Below are 15,517 nucleotides of genomic sequence, written 5' to 3'. Positions count from 1 at the left end.
ACCTAACACATAGGGTTTTTTTTTGGTGCTACCTACTATAAGGGTTTTTTTTGTGCTACCTAACACATAGGTTTTTTTTGTGCTACCTATGTGTTAGGTAGCACAAAAAATAAAACTTATGTAGTAGGTAACACAAAAAAAAACCTATGTAGTAGTTAACACAAAAAAAACCCTATGTAGTAGGTAACACAAAAAAAAACGTATGTGTTAGGTAGCACAAAAAAAACCCTATGTAGTAGGTAACACATATCTATGTAGTAGCTACTACAATTTTGTGTACCTTATTGTAAAGTGTTACCTCTATTTTTTTTACCATTATAATGTAGTAATGTAAATTATTCATATAATGTCCCTTACTGAATGTTGTAAAAAGTTAAATATATGCGCATTTAATCAGTTGAACAATATCATTAGCAAATCATTCTACTTTATTTAAGCATTTCAAGCTAAAACAAGTAATTCTGTTTGGTTGATTTTATTTTTTTCTATTTATAATTAAAAATACAGTTTAAACAAACTAAAAGGCTTAAGTGTGGTCATCCAGCATTCATGAGAAACATGAAACCCTATCCAGCTGAGACAAAACCCATAGGCTACATACAACGGCCGAGTGGCTTGGTGTCCATCTTCCAAGCTCTCTTCATGATATACTGTCCTGTAAACCAAGCTAGTTACTGCGAAACCATCTTTTCAATCCACTTTCAGTTTTTGGTAATGATTTAATGTTTATTGGAAAGAGTATATTCAACTGTTTCATGCTTTCTGAAATGGTCAGACTCGGCATGTGTAAATCAATAATGTTTTAAAATAACCCCTTATTCATTTGTTTAGTGCCGTTGTGAGTACATTACCATTACAGCTTACATGTGGTAATCATAAATCCAGAAAAAAAAACGTCATAAAACATTTTCCATTTTCTACTCTTTGATTCAATCAAGATTTTCAAACTGTACAAAATGACATGTGTAGGTATTATTTGTGCTATTTTTCTATCCCTGAATCGTATAGCAGCCTGTCTTGCAACTCATATTTTTAATGCAGACTGGCTTAGACGTTGCATATTTTCAGGGTTGAACCAAAATCGACAGAAAACCCAGGGAAGAGAGGTTCAGTGAAGGTGGTGTGGATTTTGTGCAGCAGTGTGAACCCCTCTTGGTCAGAAGCACTGTAGAAACACAGTATTCCCACTTTAAAATTAAAGTATATGCCCACTCTGCGGGAGTGAGCTGGAGGAATCTGGCCTTTGTGTAGATTATTGTGCCAAAACGTGCAGCCGGTTGGGGTGCAGTTCAATTTCCAAGAGAGATCATTGTGGCCGAAACTGCAATCTCTCCCCGAACCCTTTCTTTTAATGCCTTTATACGACACGGCCAAATCAACGACGCCCCCATCCCATTCCACCTCCCAGTAGTGGCTCCCCTTAAGGCCCTTTTTGCACAGAGCCTGGTGGGAAAAGGTAAATCTGTCAGGGTGATCGGGATGAGCCTGGTCACTGCCACTCCACCATATCTCGCTGTTACTGTCAGACAAGCAAAGACACGCAGCCACTGTGTTGGGATCCACCTCCACTTTGGAGTCTGCAGGGAGAGAAGCACTCGTTTAGCTGATCGCTCTCATGTTTATTTATGTAAAGGAGATTCTCGTCTTACATTGGGTCAAGAGGTATGTCCGTGATGTTAAATCCTCCCATTGACTTGGCATTATTGACACTAGTGATGAAAAGAAGAAAAAAGTAATAAAAACACTGATCATTCTGACTATACACAAAGTTATACTGAGCAGGCCAGACTAATAAACGGTCACACTTACACACAGTTATCTCAGAATGACTAAATAATTTCTCCTTTTCTTTGTTACACATTTTTTCCAGGTCATCTTTCAATGCTGTGACAAACCCTGTCACTGTGTCAGGCCTTTCATGCAAGTCTGTGAGTACAGGGAGGTCCACCAGGGCCTGGAAACCCTGCAAACAAAAATACATTGATGTGACTAAATAAACGACAGATACAAATATATATGCTTCCAAAGATTGCAAAAATATGAGAACCTGTAGAAACTGAATGGGGTTCTCTGTAAGCGAGAGCTGGTCCAGTTTGTCGTCTGTCCGCCTCAGCTCAAGCACTTCACGTTGCAATCGCCCGAGGTGACCGTTGGTCCAGTCCACTCCGGTTTTCTCTGCTTCTCCAACTTTCTCTCTCATCTCAGTGCACTTCCTCTTCACAGAGCGGATGTGTTCCGCACACAGTCGCTCAAAGTCATCGCACGCCTCCCATGCAGCATCCTGAAGAAAACATGCACAATATTTGTCCTGTAATGGCTGATGACTTTTTGAGTTTCAGCATTTTTACATTTTAGTCCTATAGGCTACTTCAACATTTTTTACAGCTTTACTTTTTAATGCAGTTTTTAAAACACATAGGCCTATATGAAACACTGTAATCTTTTCAAAGTCTGTGATAGTGCTCTTGGTCAGTAATTCCAAGTGTGGGCTCTCTAGATAAAGTTTCTGGTTTGATCAACAGGCTAGTGAATCAGGATGATAAGGCCCCATGTCTGTACCAGGAGACAGTTAGCTTAGCTAAGCGTTGGGCCTTACTCTGGAGCGTTGGTTCCAGACTGTGATTGGAACATGGATAAGACTGATTTTGTTACTTCTGGCCTTGTAAGATGTTAAGCTGGAAGTAGATTCACATGCAGCGGAAAGGCATGAGAGTGTAAGAGGTCGAGTTTTTTTTTATGAATTGCTGGTGGAGAATGTTACTCCACCCGTTTACACTTTTCATGCTGGCTTCTGTATACTGTAAGAAGACTGCATGGTTTCTTCCTTTTAAATATATATATATATATATATATTGTTGACCATTTATTTCACGTTAAACAACTTCTACAGACTCACAAATGGCCCTATCTGGATACACTATAGCAGTAAACATGATGCATTCATTAGCAATATTGAGTTCAGTGTTTGACATCAGATACTACTTTCACACTCTACAGTGTCTTCAGTATACGCTCAGAGAAAAATGGAAATCCCCCCTAAGATTCAATGATAGCCTAACACAGTATACACCCACATCTGTTTCCTCTTCTTCGAGACATATTTGTCTGTTTGTAACCAGGCACTTTGCTTAGAGTTGTATCAACATTTGGAAAAGAAATGTGTCGATGAATATAGGAAAAAGGAATTACTTTAGTTTGTGAAGCACACTCACTCTTATATAGTGTGCCGCCTGACTCAGTTTGGCCATTTCCCCCTCTGAATCCAGCAGTCTGTCTGCAATTTCCTGTTTAGTCCAGTCCAACTGTCTCAGTTGAAAGACAAACAAAGGATCTTTTCAGAACCTCAGTGACATTAAAAGGGCGGGCAACAAATGATTTCAGCATGGGACTGAACTGAATTACCTGCATCGCACACTTTTCTGCTGTCACTGCTACAGTGTCGTGGCCTTTGTGGCCATCGATCACACACAGCAGGCATATGAACTGCTGATCAGAGCGGCAGTAGATCTCTAGAAGTTTGTTGTGATGGCTACAGATGCTGTCCTTGATGCCCTCAGAAGCTTGGGTCAGTTTGTGCTTTTTTAAAGGCAGCACTTCAAGGTGAGGCTTCAGATGAATCTCGCAGTAAGAGGCCAAACACACCAGGCAGAACATGCAAGCTTTTCTTTTTCTCCCTGTGCAAATGTCACACTGCACATCACCAGGTGCGGCATAGGTGTCACCAGCCTCATCAGCAGCAGCACTTTGTCCTGTTGTCCTCCTGTGTTCCTCCAACAGGTTGTTCAGAATTGTGTTCCTCTTCAGAACAGGCTTCGGGAAGAAAGAGTGTCTGCACTCAGGGCAGCTGAAACCTCTTCCTCTGGTGTTATTACTATCCCAGAAGGTATCGATGCATTTCATACAGTAACTGTGTCCACAGCTGGTTGTCACTGGATCCTCCAGTAAATGTAAACAGATGGAGCAGTTGAGTAGTTCCTGACTGTAAGCCATTTTCTCTCGCTCAGAGTGACGGAGTTATACTCTGGTTCCTTTGTAGGGAGGAAGGAGTGGCTTGTATGCAGTTTGGTATCAGTGCTGAATGTGGGAGTGTCAGTGGAAAACAAACTACACCTCCCCTTCATGTGACCTGAAGTGGCACAATATATTATAACCTCACAGAGAGTTGATTTTCACTCCGTAAACAGTGGTCTTGATAGATTGTTTTGGTCCATTCTCACTGCTCTGAACTTCAACAAAAAAGTTTGGATACCTGCCCAGCACAGAATGGTAAACACATTATCAGCTAAACTGTGTTTTGGCTTGTTGGCCACCAAAGTGGGTTGCACATTATTTCAGGTTATAAGATTCCATTTCATGACAGCACATTGTTTCATATGTACTATACTGTATATAAAAAAGAAAAGAAAAAAGAGATTGACAGCACCTCATAAACCCTGAATGAGTGTAATTTTTTTTGCCGCCATTACATTTAGGAGGTATTTGGCAAAAGAGAAAATGTGAAGGACCAAACATCACACACGATAAATGGGCTGAAACAAGGACGCCAATATTTCCCTGCAGATGTTGCTCTTTATTTTTTCATTTAATTTACAAACTAAATTGTTTTAAAATGATATAATCACATGAACATATTTTCATAACTTCCTTATGATTGTATTTCACATTTGGCCAAAAGTATTTTAGTATAAATTGCTTGGAATTAATATGCTAACGCAAACAAGGAAATTTCACTTTCACTATAAAGAAACCAAGACAAGGTAAGCTCGTTTAACTCAATAGGTGTAATATTGTTGTGCAATGCACAATACAATTTTAATATGAAGCCATTCTTGTGTCATCATAAGAAAGAAAAAACAAGACACATTTAACATTTTCATTCAAAACAAAGTTATGAACATTTTTAAACATACTCATTGTACTTACAAACACTTTAACAGTCACAGAGTTAAAAGTTAGACTCTGTACAGGATTAATACAACATTGAACCCTTTAAGGAATCAAATTAAGCTTTAAGTATAATGAGAAATTATACTTTTAGAGTGAACAACTTTTAAGCACCGATGTTTAACACGGGCAATAGACAGTTCACAGACACACTGAATCGATGCCTCAATCGAAGAATCTTCCCCGCATTGTCACTGAGGCCCCTGTGGAGACCATGAACCCAGGGTACAGGGGCTGGGAGAACGTGGTCTGAACCCTATGAAGGAGCCTCATTTGGTCTGAATCAGACACGCTGTAGAACGACAGACTCCCAGCCTTGTGGTTCAGAAACACTCCCACAGTGGAGGAGCAGCCGTGGACTACATTGGTTTTGATTCCCCCATGAAAAAAGGTGCAACCAAGACATGAAAGGGAAATGCACCAGGACTGCTCTGTGTGACCAAAGCCACTTACTTCCAGCTCTGCCCCTTTATAGCACACAGCGACCTGGACCCTGGGCCCCTGCCAATCCACCTCCCAGTAGCCAACTCCAGATAAACCTTCAGTGCACAACACTTGATCCCCTTTGGTGAATCTCTCTGGATGGTGTGGATAACTCTGGGCTTTTTCACTCCAAGTTACTTTGCGGTAATCCTCGAGGAACAGGTTTTCACATGCGGTGTTGGGATCCAATATGAGGTGGCAGTAATCTGAAAAGTAGATATTATTCACTGTGATTAGTGAAGTGCGTTGGAGGAAAAGTGCAGAGACCGATTCAGGAATATTTATTGTGCTTCAATTTGGACTCACAGAGGCCGAACTCCTGTCTAGTCTTAGGATCAGCTTGAACTAGAAATAAAAAAAAAAAATACAAAAGAACATTTTGGTGAAGAGGTTGTTCATACAATATGACATTATAACAGTTAATTAATCTAATAAGGGTATTTTCTTACTTGTCTTAGATATTTCTGCACAAACATTTTCCATGTTTTCCATTGTGTCTTTCACATTAGAAATGGCGTTTGTCACAAAGTCGAAAGGTGAGCGTAGGCCTAGACATATATCGAGTTTGCGCCTTGCAGGTGGATGGACAAAAATGTCCTGACAGCTCTAAAAAAACAGAGAAAAACAAAATTAACTTTAGCCCTGCTCTCTAAATATGCAATGTGTCTGTCTCTATGTGTACCTGCAGGAAATGAATATGATCCTCTGTGAGTGACAGCTGCTTCAGTTCATCCCCCCTCTCTTTCAGCTCGGAGAGGTCCTTCTCTAGCTGACCCTCCAGGAACTCAGCTCGGCTCACTGCTGCCTGCTGCTGAGCTGTGATCAGCTCCTTCAAAGCAGTGCGCCTTATATCCGCCATCTTGACAATTTCAGCATAGGCTGTCTCATTTTTGTCATCCGCCTTACTTACACAACTCTGGGGGAAAAAGGACAAGACTAGGTAGTATATCCAATTTAGTTTAAATAAATGTTGATCATACTGTGTATTTTATGTAGTAGTGATGTAGATGCGTATGTAGATACATTTGTATGTAGTATGCCTTATATATAAAAGGTGATATAATGGTAGGTACCACATTCTAACTGCTCTTTTCCTTCTTTGACCAGGTCTGCATGTCACAAGTAGCCTACTGTATGTAGTTGGTTTGATTATATTGGTACTTGTGTGACTCTGGAGGTGGCGTTGTCAGGCATCTTATGTCCTCTCCTTCCTTCAGACGCTGATGGACAGGGGGTTGGCATTTAACACAGTCAAAACTTACGTGTCTGCTATTTCATCATGCCTCGTAGGTTTCAGGGATAAGACTCTTATTTAGTCAGCCTTTGAAGAAATGTTTGCTAAAATGCATTAGGAGACAGAGGCCTGTAATCTGCTCTCTCGCGCCACAGTGGAATTTAACTCTGGTTTTATGAGCACTGGTTAAAGCCCTGTTTGAGCCACTTGACCAGGTTCCCCTCAAATTTGTATCAGCCAAGACAGCCTTGCTGCTGGCCCTGACATCAGCTAAGAGAATGAGTGACTTGTCTGCACTCTCTCTAGCACCTTCATATCTGAGGATGCAGGTAAACGGTAGTTCGGCAATATTACATCGGAATCCGGCTTTTACGCCAAAGACTAGGCTATAACTAGCTTGTTCAGATCGAGAGTAATAACACTCTACGGCTTCTTCCTCCCTCGAATCAACAGCAACGGCTGTCACACTGGCTGTGCGAGACCATCTCACAAGCTTAGGTGTCCACGGGGGCTGGCTGACTCTCCTGAGAATATCGGAGCGCACTCGACCAGGGAAATACCATCATCTGTCACTTTGCACAGAGGACTGTCTGTGAGGGTATCTGCACAGCAACCTGAACAATTTCTAAGTTTGTTCAACCACTCACTCACATAGCGAAATTTGCGTTTGTAGGCCTGGCCTCGCTCTTTGGTCCAGTCAAAAAAGGATGAATAACACTTTAAGTATATATGAATTAATGAGAAAGCTGAGGAAAAAAAGTTCACCTGCAGTGCTTGTACTTTCTCTCTCAGCTGCAGCAGCTGATTCTCTTTCGGATGGATCCCCTGCTGGGATATTTCCTCAAAGTGTTTCTGAAAAACAAAATCATATTGTTTAACCTTTAGTTGAAATCCACATCCTAGCAATATGAATCTGATGAGCAAACCTTGGAGTCTTACTTGCTGTTCTTCCCTCCCTGCTGCAGCCAAGACAGTGTCATGACCTTTGTGTACGTCGAATACACAAAGCATGCAAATGCATTGGCCGTCACTGCGACAGTAGACCTCGAGCAGCTTTTGGTGCTGGGAGCAGATCTTGTCTTGCATGGAGGCACAGACTTCCACCAGCTTGTGCCTTTTGAATGCAGCAGACTCATAGTGGGGCTGCAAGTGACAAGCACAAAAGGAAGCCAGACACACCAGACACGACTTGACTGATTTCCTCTTCTTCCCGGTGCAGAAGTCACAGTCCACGTCGCCCGGGCCGACCTCATCCTTCTCAGGTGGTCCTGCTGCTTCTGCCCTCAACATTTCACCTGCCAGATCAGCCAGTACTGTGCTCTTGTTCAACATAGGTCTGGGGGAGAAGGTGTGCCTACACTGGGGACAGGTGTAAAAACCTCTGTCATCTTCCCGGTCCCAGTAGCCATTTACACATCCCATACAGTAGCTGTGGCCACAATGAAGAGTCACGGGGCTCGTCAGGATTCCCAAGCATATCGGGCAGGATAGAAGGCCTGGTTCTTTACTGATTTCTGCCATTTTCAAAGCAGCACTTTCTCACTTTCTATTTTAGCCTACCTCAAAATCGTATCTGATTCTCTAAACAATTCAAATTGTTTCATTTGTGACACGTAGTGCCATATTTATACTCATTGAACGGCATCTGTGGGCGGACGGACTACTAGTAGACGAGGGAGCCAACTTTTCTTTGGTCCATGGAGCCTGCCAACAAAGGTAACACTTTTCAATCCTGCGAGATTTGAGCGTATCGCGAGATCTCTCTGGTATCCAAGGAGACGGCTGCAAATAAACCATGGACCTAACAGACCATAGATGGTCTATAAATACAAGACCTACTTTTTCGGCTAGCTTTTGGTTTCTGATGGCGGTGTGTAAACAAAGTTTAAAAAAAAAATAACTTAGGTCCGACCAGCGTACTGGGTGCCGTTGTCACCTCACACCAGGGTGCCGTTCTCTGTATTTTTTTGTTTGCACACAAATTTAGGTTATACATAGGCTACTATTTTACCTAATTTAGGCAAAAGCAGCAGGAGAAGGTCGTTTTTAACACGATGCTGCCCTTATTGTTTAATTTATTTATTTATTTTTTGTCACAAGTCGTAAACTGAAGGTCTGATTCCTACCACTAGATGTCAATGTAAGTTACACAGAAGATCATCACAACCTGGACGTGCTCGTTTTGTGTGTGTGTGTGTGTGTGTGTGTGTGTGTGTGTGTGTGTGTGTGTGTGTGTGTGTGTGTGTGTGTGTGTGTGTGTGTGTGTTTGTGTGTGTTTTCAAAAAGTTTTAAAATGCATGCAGATAACTTATCACTATCTATCTATCTATCTATCTATCTATCTATCTATCTATCTATCTATCTATCTATCTATCTATCTATCTATCTATCTATCTGTCTGTCTGTCTGTCTGTCTGTCTGTCTGTCTGTCTGTCTGTCTGTCTGTCTGTCTGTCTGCCTGCCTGCCTGCCTGCCTGCCTGCCTGCCTACCTACCTACCTACCTACCTACCTACCTACCTACCTACCTACCTACCTACCTACCTACCTACCTATCTATCTATCTATCTATCTATCTATCTATCTATCTATCTATCTATCTATCTATCTATCTATCTATCTATCTATCTATCTATCTATCTATCTATCTATCTATCTATCTATCTATCTATCTATCTATATGTCTGTCTGTCTGTGCTACATTTTGGTGGAAAAAATGTTGGACTCCAATAACCAAGAGAGGATACAAATACGAAGGAAATTACCATAGCCTACTGTTTTCCTGTGTGCCTTAGAATATCCTCAGAATGTTTTGGGATTTTTTAAAGACTGGAGTAAGGACCGGAGGAATATTCTCATTTCATGGGGATTCCCATTGTTTACAGTAAAAGCATGTCAGTGATAGGCTGCTTCTACCTGTCGCTGATCAAACTCACAGCAGGTGGAGTCAGGATTCAAAACAGCCGCACGTGACCAGCAGATGCACCCTTTTCTAGACTGTGCGTCAAAGTGAAAGCACAGTTTTACAAAGGCCTGCTATGGAGGCAGGTGTTTTGGTCACAGACTGAGTGTGAGATTTGAATGATTTGAATGGTAAACTGATTCCTGGATATTTACCATGGAGCCCAAAGATATTCTGAGTGCAGACCAGGTAGGCACATTACACCTAATCATTTTCCTTTCTTTTTGGTCATTTTGGCAAGAATGGATTTTTGGAAGAAGAACAGCTTCTTTGGTTACAGCAAAATAATACACATTTGATAACATTGTTCCAATTCTGTTTTTCAGATTGATGTTCTCTCTATTGAATACTTTGTGTTGCTTATACCAAGGTAATATGCTACCTCATACCTCTTCTCTTCCACGCTGTGACGAATGCTGTATACTTATATCAGAAATTTGATTTCAGAAAATATTCGTTACTGTATTGGCGGAGAAAAAATGTGGGGGAAGAAATGCATACCCTTTGGCCTACAGTTAGTTTTTATGGAGCCAACAGGAATGTTATTCAATGTTTTTACGCAATGAGTCATTTTATAGCTTTTTTTATACTGGTGTATAATGATTTGATTCGTCTTTCAGACATACTTGTCTGTTTCCTCCTCAGGCACAATTACATTTATTTTTCATTTTCAATTTGAACAACCTTTATTGTTGTTGAATGTAATAAAAAATATTGCCAACATATCATATATAGGCTAATAAATCATTAAAGGTCAATAACAGACACCCGGACTTGTGCAATAAATGTATCTTTGCTCACCTTTCTTGTTGCTGTGGTGCCAAATCACCATCAGTTCACAGTCTCATCTTAATCCTTCATTTTAAACCTCATATTTAATACAATGTTGTCATGACATTGTATTCATTTGAGTTATGTTATTATGTGACATTTAGGCTCCATGTGGTTATGTAATACTTATGTATTTGATCAATTGCAGTGTGATCGGGAGTTTTTCTGTACTTGTGGTTTCCATATTGAGATGGAGGCAGCTCCAACAACAGGTGAGTCAGGCTGTATGTATTTGTCTATGAACATGCCTTTGTGTGTGTGTGTGTGTGTGTGTGTGTGTGTGTGGCATGTGTATTTATATGATTGTGGTTAATGAATTGATACTAGTTTGTTTATGTTGGTATAATTAATTTAGTGACATGCACCATGTCACTGCCATATGTTTCAGAAGCATGAAAGGGCTACAGAAAATCTGTTGCTTTTTTGTTATATCATGTACAGAGGGCCACATCTTTAATGTGTATCTGTTTGCAGGTGCAGCTGTTGGTGCAGCTGGCCCTGGCTGACCTCCTGGCTGCTCTGATCCTGATGTCAACCAGTGTCATGAACAGAGTTAGCACTGACAACAGTGTGGTCATCTGCCAACACCTCCTGCCACTGTCACTGGTGAGCAACGTTTGTTAGCCCTCTTATCTCTACAAATGATTGATTTACAAGATTGTTTTTTTTTGACACTTTATTTTTATTGTTACAAGATTGTTTTATGGGAGGGAATTTTTTCTCCATGTTTGATCTGCTTATAAAAGAGAGGTGAAAAGATAGTGATAGAGATGCTGGGGAAAATACATTCACTTGAATTTTGGAATTTCCCTAGCTTTCAGCGTAAATATCTCTATCTCAGTGTCTAATCAAGTCACTGCAGGCCAGGCTTTCCCCAGAGTGACTTGGGACTGTAACTGAGATTGGTCACATCCTTCTTATAGTAAAATAAGGCAAAACCATTCTAAGTGTTTCTAAGTGTGTATGAGCAGTTTTGCTGTGACACGTTCTCAGTTATGCAAATGCCTGTTTTGTTTTTTCAGAACTGAGCTGAAGCTGCATGTCTCACGCTCTTATAGTTGTTCAAGTGCTGAAAAATGTATTCAAGTCTATTTAAAACTGCATCAACTTAAATCTAAAAGTTCGATTTTATAGAGATAAGAGTGAAAGGCAGGGTAGAGGCGGATATTACCCCCTAAAGAAACATAGAAAAGAATGTAATTTAAGAACACAAAGATTCATCGAAGAAAAATTACTTTATCAGTTAATATTTCTCAAATGTGAAGATGGAGTGACCCCAAGCCCTTTCAACATGCTTTTATTGTTTTAAATGGAATGTATGCAGAATATAGGGGCTCCACAATCGCAATGAAGCCAACTACTAAAGGAACATAATATAAGATAATCATTAATATGCTACTATTTCAAGGTTAAGAAAAACTAGTAGATCAATTATGATTATTATTATTATTTTGGCAGAACATGCCTCTGATGTATGAATGAGCAGTTACTGTACTGTACACGAGAGAGGCAATAGTGAGTTTGAACCCAACAAAGCAAAGTTACTAATAAAGCCAGCAACTGATGTAGTGATCACGCGCCGAAAAACTCACAATATTACTCACAAGTTAAAATGACGTCAGATTATGGCTGGACATAAAAACATGTTCTCATAAAGAAGTCCTCGTAAAGATAAAGAGCAAACGTCTGATCTTGGTGGCCGTACTGTTCTCAGTCTCAACCTATAGATAGATACATACCTTTTATTTTTTTTTGATTTATAGAGTACAAGACGTTTTTTTTTTTTAACCAATCAGCACTTGCAGGCAGTAGGCTATCTGAAACCAATAGATCACAGTGTCACAGATGTACATAGATGACCTTAGAGGAGCCTTATGATATTATGTATGCAAGCAAAACACTTGAACTTTGGGAAATAACTGATATAGCTGATCAGTTTCAAGTGATCATTCTGATGCATATTAGCACATTTTGGATCACCATATATTGAGCTACAGTATATTGTTAAACTCCTATTTCACTGTTTAATCTTTGCGTTTTTCTCCGTTTCCGTTCCAGACATTTTATTTCGTTTCCTTTCTGCTGGTGGTGGTTTACGCATGGAAATCAAAGAGCGCCATCCAAGGGTGGAGAGCAACACCTGCAGAGGACCAGGGGGGACAGGTGAGGCTTCCACTCCTGTTTTAAAATGTATTCATGTATTTGTCATTTATCACATATCTGTCTCACTGCCTGTCTGATACTTTCACAGAGTCGGTGTAGAAGGAAAATAGTCGACATACCCATATATGCCATCGTGTGGTGAGTTGGTTAACGGTATTTTGTTAAATACCCATACCTTCAATGACCTTCTATATATAATTAAATTGTGTATCTCCATTTGTCTCATATCCTAGGTTGATCCCCATTACGATGTACTTAGCGTATTTGGTCAGTCTCTTCAATAGAAATACTCTGCTGGATACGGCCTCTGACAGATCAAGCGGAAAGGTCGCCAATGATACCAAATATTGCACCAGGTGAGCCCACAACCTTTATGGTTAACTTCCCTCAGAGTTACTGTGACACTTCAGAGAAGTAACAGAAGCAAAATAAATCCGGCCCTTTGTGTGTTTTTACCTTTTGTATTTTTTCTTCCCTCACAGTTGCATTTTGTTCTTGCACGTCTGGAAGGATCCCTGCTCTAAATATGTGAGTAGCCTTTATCTCATGACACACCTCAATGAACTTTGCTTTTAAGACTTCTCTTCTGTTGTTTTATGAATTTTTTTCATTTGTTTTCTTTTGCTGTGTTCTATTTCACAGTATTTGTTTTGCTATTATTTTGTTGTATTTGATTGGTATTAGTGCATAATTAATTTATAAATAAGTCTAAGTCACATGTAATAATTAAAAGGTGGCTTCTACTAATTAGCGATGTACGTGATTTGTTTTGTCCACAGGAGTGGTACCATGACACTTTCATCAGAGTTTTTCTTTTCCTGGTTGTGATACCAGTGATGTTGTTCTGCTCTGTAAGTCAAATGTATTCACATTATTATAAGAAAATATGGCATTTTTCATATCCAAAGTTGTGTCCTATTTATTTGGTTTAAACAACCATGTAAATATAGGTAGGATTCTTAATTCCACATTGTTATCTAAAGGCATGCATAGTGTATCTGCTTGTGTGTTTTCAGACTGTAATAATTAGTTTTTTTTCATGATTCAGGTCATTTACTATAAGGTGGGTAAATGGTATGAAAGACAAAGGCATGAGCAGGAGGCGCTCTTTCCCGTGGAAGGAGATGGACGTTCAAGAAGGAGATTCAAAAGCATGTTTTCAACAGCAAGGAATATGGTGATGGTCATCCTATTCTGCTGGACACCTGGTAAACTCACACACACATACACACACGCACAAACACACATATATATAAAATATATATATGCACACACATATGCAGCATCTCTCATGTCTAATGTTTCTTCCTGCTGTAGTTCTTGTCCTCATTCTGCTGTCAACCCTGATGGCCTGGAAAAACATTGAACAGCGCAACTTATTTGGCCTTTATATGATACAGGTAGGTTTAAGAAAAACTAAAACATTTTCCAATTTTCATCCACTGTCCGAATTGCAGGTCCGAATATTTGTTTGTGTTCATTTTCAGGCTGCTGCTGTGTCACTGCAAGGCTTCTCGAACAGTATGGTTTACGCCTGGAGACGGCCCAACTTCACGGAGGCAGTCCTTGGGGAGAATACACCCCTGCTGACACACGACCGCCTGGCCTTCTTTGAAGAATCACTGACGAGCTCATTTTGACTCCAAAACTCACTGAGAAACATTGTTTGTGATGCAGAAAAACAATACAATACAGACGAAATGCAGGACTACTGCACACTTCATGACCTCTGGACAGTTTAGACTGAAAGTCAAATGTTCTCCCTTGTGGACTGAATAAAAGAAAGAGAACCAAACTATGAAGGAACCGCAAAGACTCTTTAAACAAGCAACCACTAATGCAGGGTTTTTTCACCTGCCACAATAAGGACTTCTGAATAAATTGTAAAATGATGTTGTATTTATATATGTGTTTTATTTAAGATTGTAAAGATGCAGATAATAATTGATTTATTGTGGTGTGCAATTTCAAATGTATTATGTTTTGTCAATACATTTGCATTGCTCAATTGTTGTATTATTGACTTCTTATATAACAGTCACTTTTACTTTGTAAGACAAGAATGATGTTAAACCTGTCAGCATTGCATACGCAACAGTCACTGTATTATTTCAGGAGCACGTGTCTGCACACAAGCTGGAACAGTAAGGAATGCTGAGTCGCTGCAGACAAGAGAGGGAACAGTTTCTGCTTTGTCATGTCTGTGTTAGTACAACTGTTCAAATATCTCATAAAAAAGAATGTGAGGTTGTGCAACTGAGTTAATACATGGTGGGGCATATACAGTATGTTATATGGTTGTTCACACACATACAAATGCAAGCAGGGACACATAGTTCAGTACACTCTCATGTTAGGTTCTCACATCTCCATGCTCACTATCAGCAGGTGTGTCGGTAACTGAGTTGAATTCTCCCTGAATGGTTGACAGACTGTTCTGTAAGACTGACTCATTTACTGTTCTGTAACGTGAACTTGATGTTCACTTGTGACTGTGCACATTTCCTTCGCTGGGGGCCACGCAGTCACCTACGTTGGATTGATGTGAACAATAAAACTAAACATAAGGATTATATACACCACAGAGCTTGAAACAATTGCACCGTTACATCAGACGGAAACAACCATGTCCATGGGACAAAAAAACTTGTTTAGAAATAACTTTTGTTCACTGTTTTGCAGAGCTGTGTTTTTCTCCGTTGTGTCTGAATTCAATAAAGGAAGGCATAACATTCATTTCCTTGGAGCAGTCCTTTATCCGATGTGCCCCATATATCCTGCCTCTTCATGGATATTATGATTCCTTGTAATCATAATGAATGAATCTTGTTCATTCTTGCATTTATACTGTTTATCAGCGTATTGGTTAAATTTGTATTGTTTTGGTCATGTTTATAAAGTA

At 40.0% G+C, this 15,517-nt stretch overlaps 3 protein-coding genes across 4 annotated transcripts; 1 reads left to right on the top strand and 2 right to left on the bottom strand.

Annotated features, from left to right (window-relative positions):
* Positions 1-474: 474 nt before the first annotated feature.
* Positions 475-3,990, bottom strand: LOC307250459 (E3 ubiquitin/ISG15 ligase TRIM25-like; the record flags this gene model as incomplete). Of its 2 annotated transcripts, XM_080027543.1 has the most annotated exons (6): positions 475-1,577; positions 1,650-1,709; positions 1,810-1,963; positions 2,048-2,281; positions 3,213-3,302; positions 3,403-3,990. In XM_080027543.1, 6 exons carry the CDS (start codon positions 3,988-3,990, stop codon positions 1,048-1,050), a joined length of 1,656 nt encoding a protein of 551 aa, XP_079883669.1. In that variant the 3' UTR covers positions 475-1,047. The 2 variants fall into 2 exon arrangements, with proteins under 2 accessions (XP_079883669.1, XP_079883670.1); XM_080027544.1 differs by lacking the exon at positions 3,213-3,302.
* A 1,119-nt stretch (positions 3,991-5,109) lies between these two features.
* On the bottom strand, positions 5,110-8,182 carry LOC307250552 (E3 ubiquitin/ISG15 ligase TRIM25-like; the record flags this gene model as incomplete). The annotated part of the gene is made up of 5 exons (XM_080027671.1): positions 5,110-5,633; positions 5,877-6,033; positions 6,110-6,343; positions 6,589-6,647; positions 7,588-8,182. 5 exons carry the CDS (start codon positions 8,180-8,182, stop codon positions 5,110-5,112), a joined length of 1,569 nt encoding a protein of 522 aa, XP_079883797.1.
* Positions 8,183-9,777: 1,595 nt separating this feature from the next.
* On the top strand, positions 9,778-14,746 carry LOC307250551 (uncharacterized protein; the record flags this gene model as incomplete). The annotated part of the gene is made up of 12 exons (XM_080027670.1): positions 9,778-9,810; positions 9,948-9,991; positions 10,601-10,664; positions 10,927-11,058; positions 12,511-12,615; positions 12,704-12,753; positions 12,849-12,971; positions 13,098-13,143; positions 13,395-13,466; positions 13,664-13,823; positions 13,933-14,015; positions 14,103-14,746. The coding sequence occupies 12 exons, from the start codon at positions 9,778-9,780 to the stop codon at positions 14,253-14,255; spliced, it is 1,065 nt and encodes a 354-aa protein (XP_079883796.1). The 3' UTR covers positions 14,256-14,746.
* Positions 14,747-15,517: the final 771 nt, after the last annotated feature.

This window comes from Ammodytes marinus, assembly GCF_949987685.1.
Source record: "Ammodytes marinus genome assembly, chromosome: 5".
NCBI classification, from domain to species: Eukaryota; Metazoa; Chordata; class Actinopteri; order Uranoscopiformes; family Ammodytidae; genus Ammodytes; species Ammodytes marinus.
Note: the sequence above shows the minus strand (reverse complement) of the source record. Positions and strands in the feature narration are given on the sequence as shown.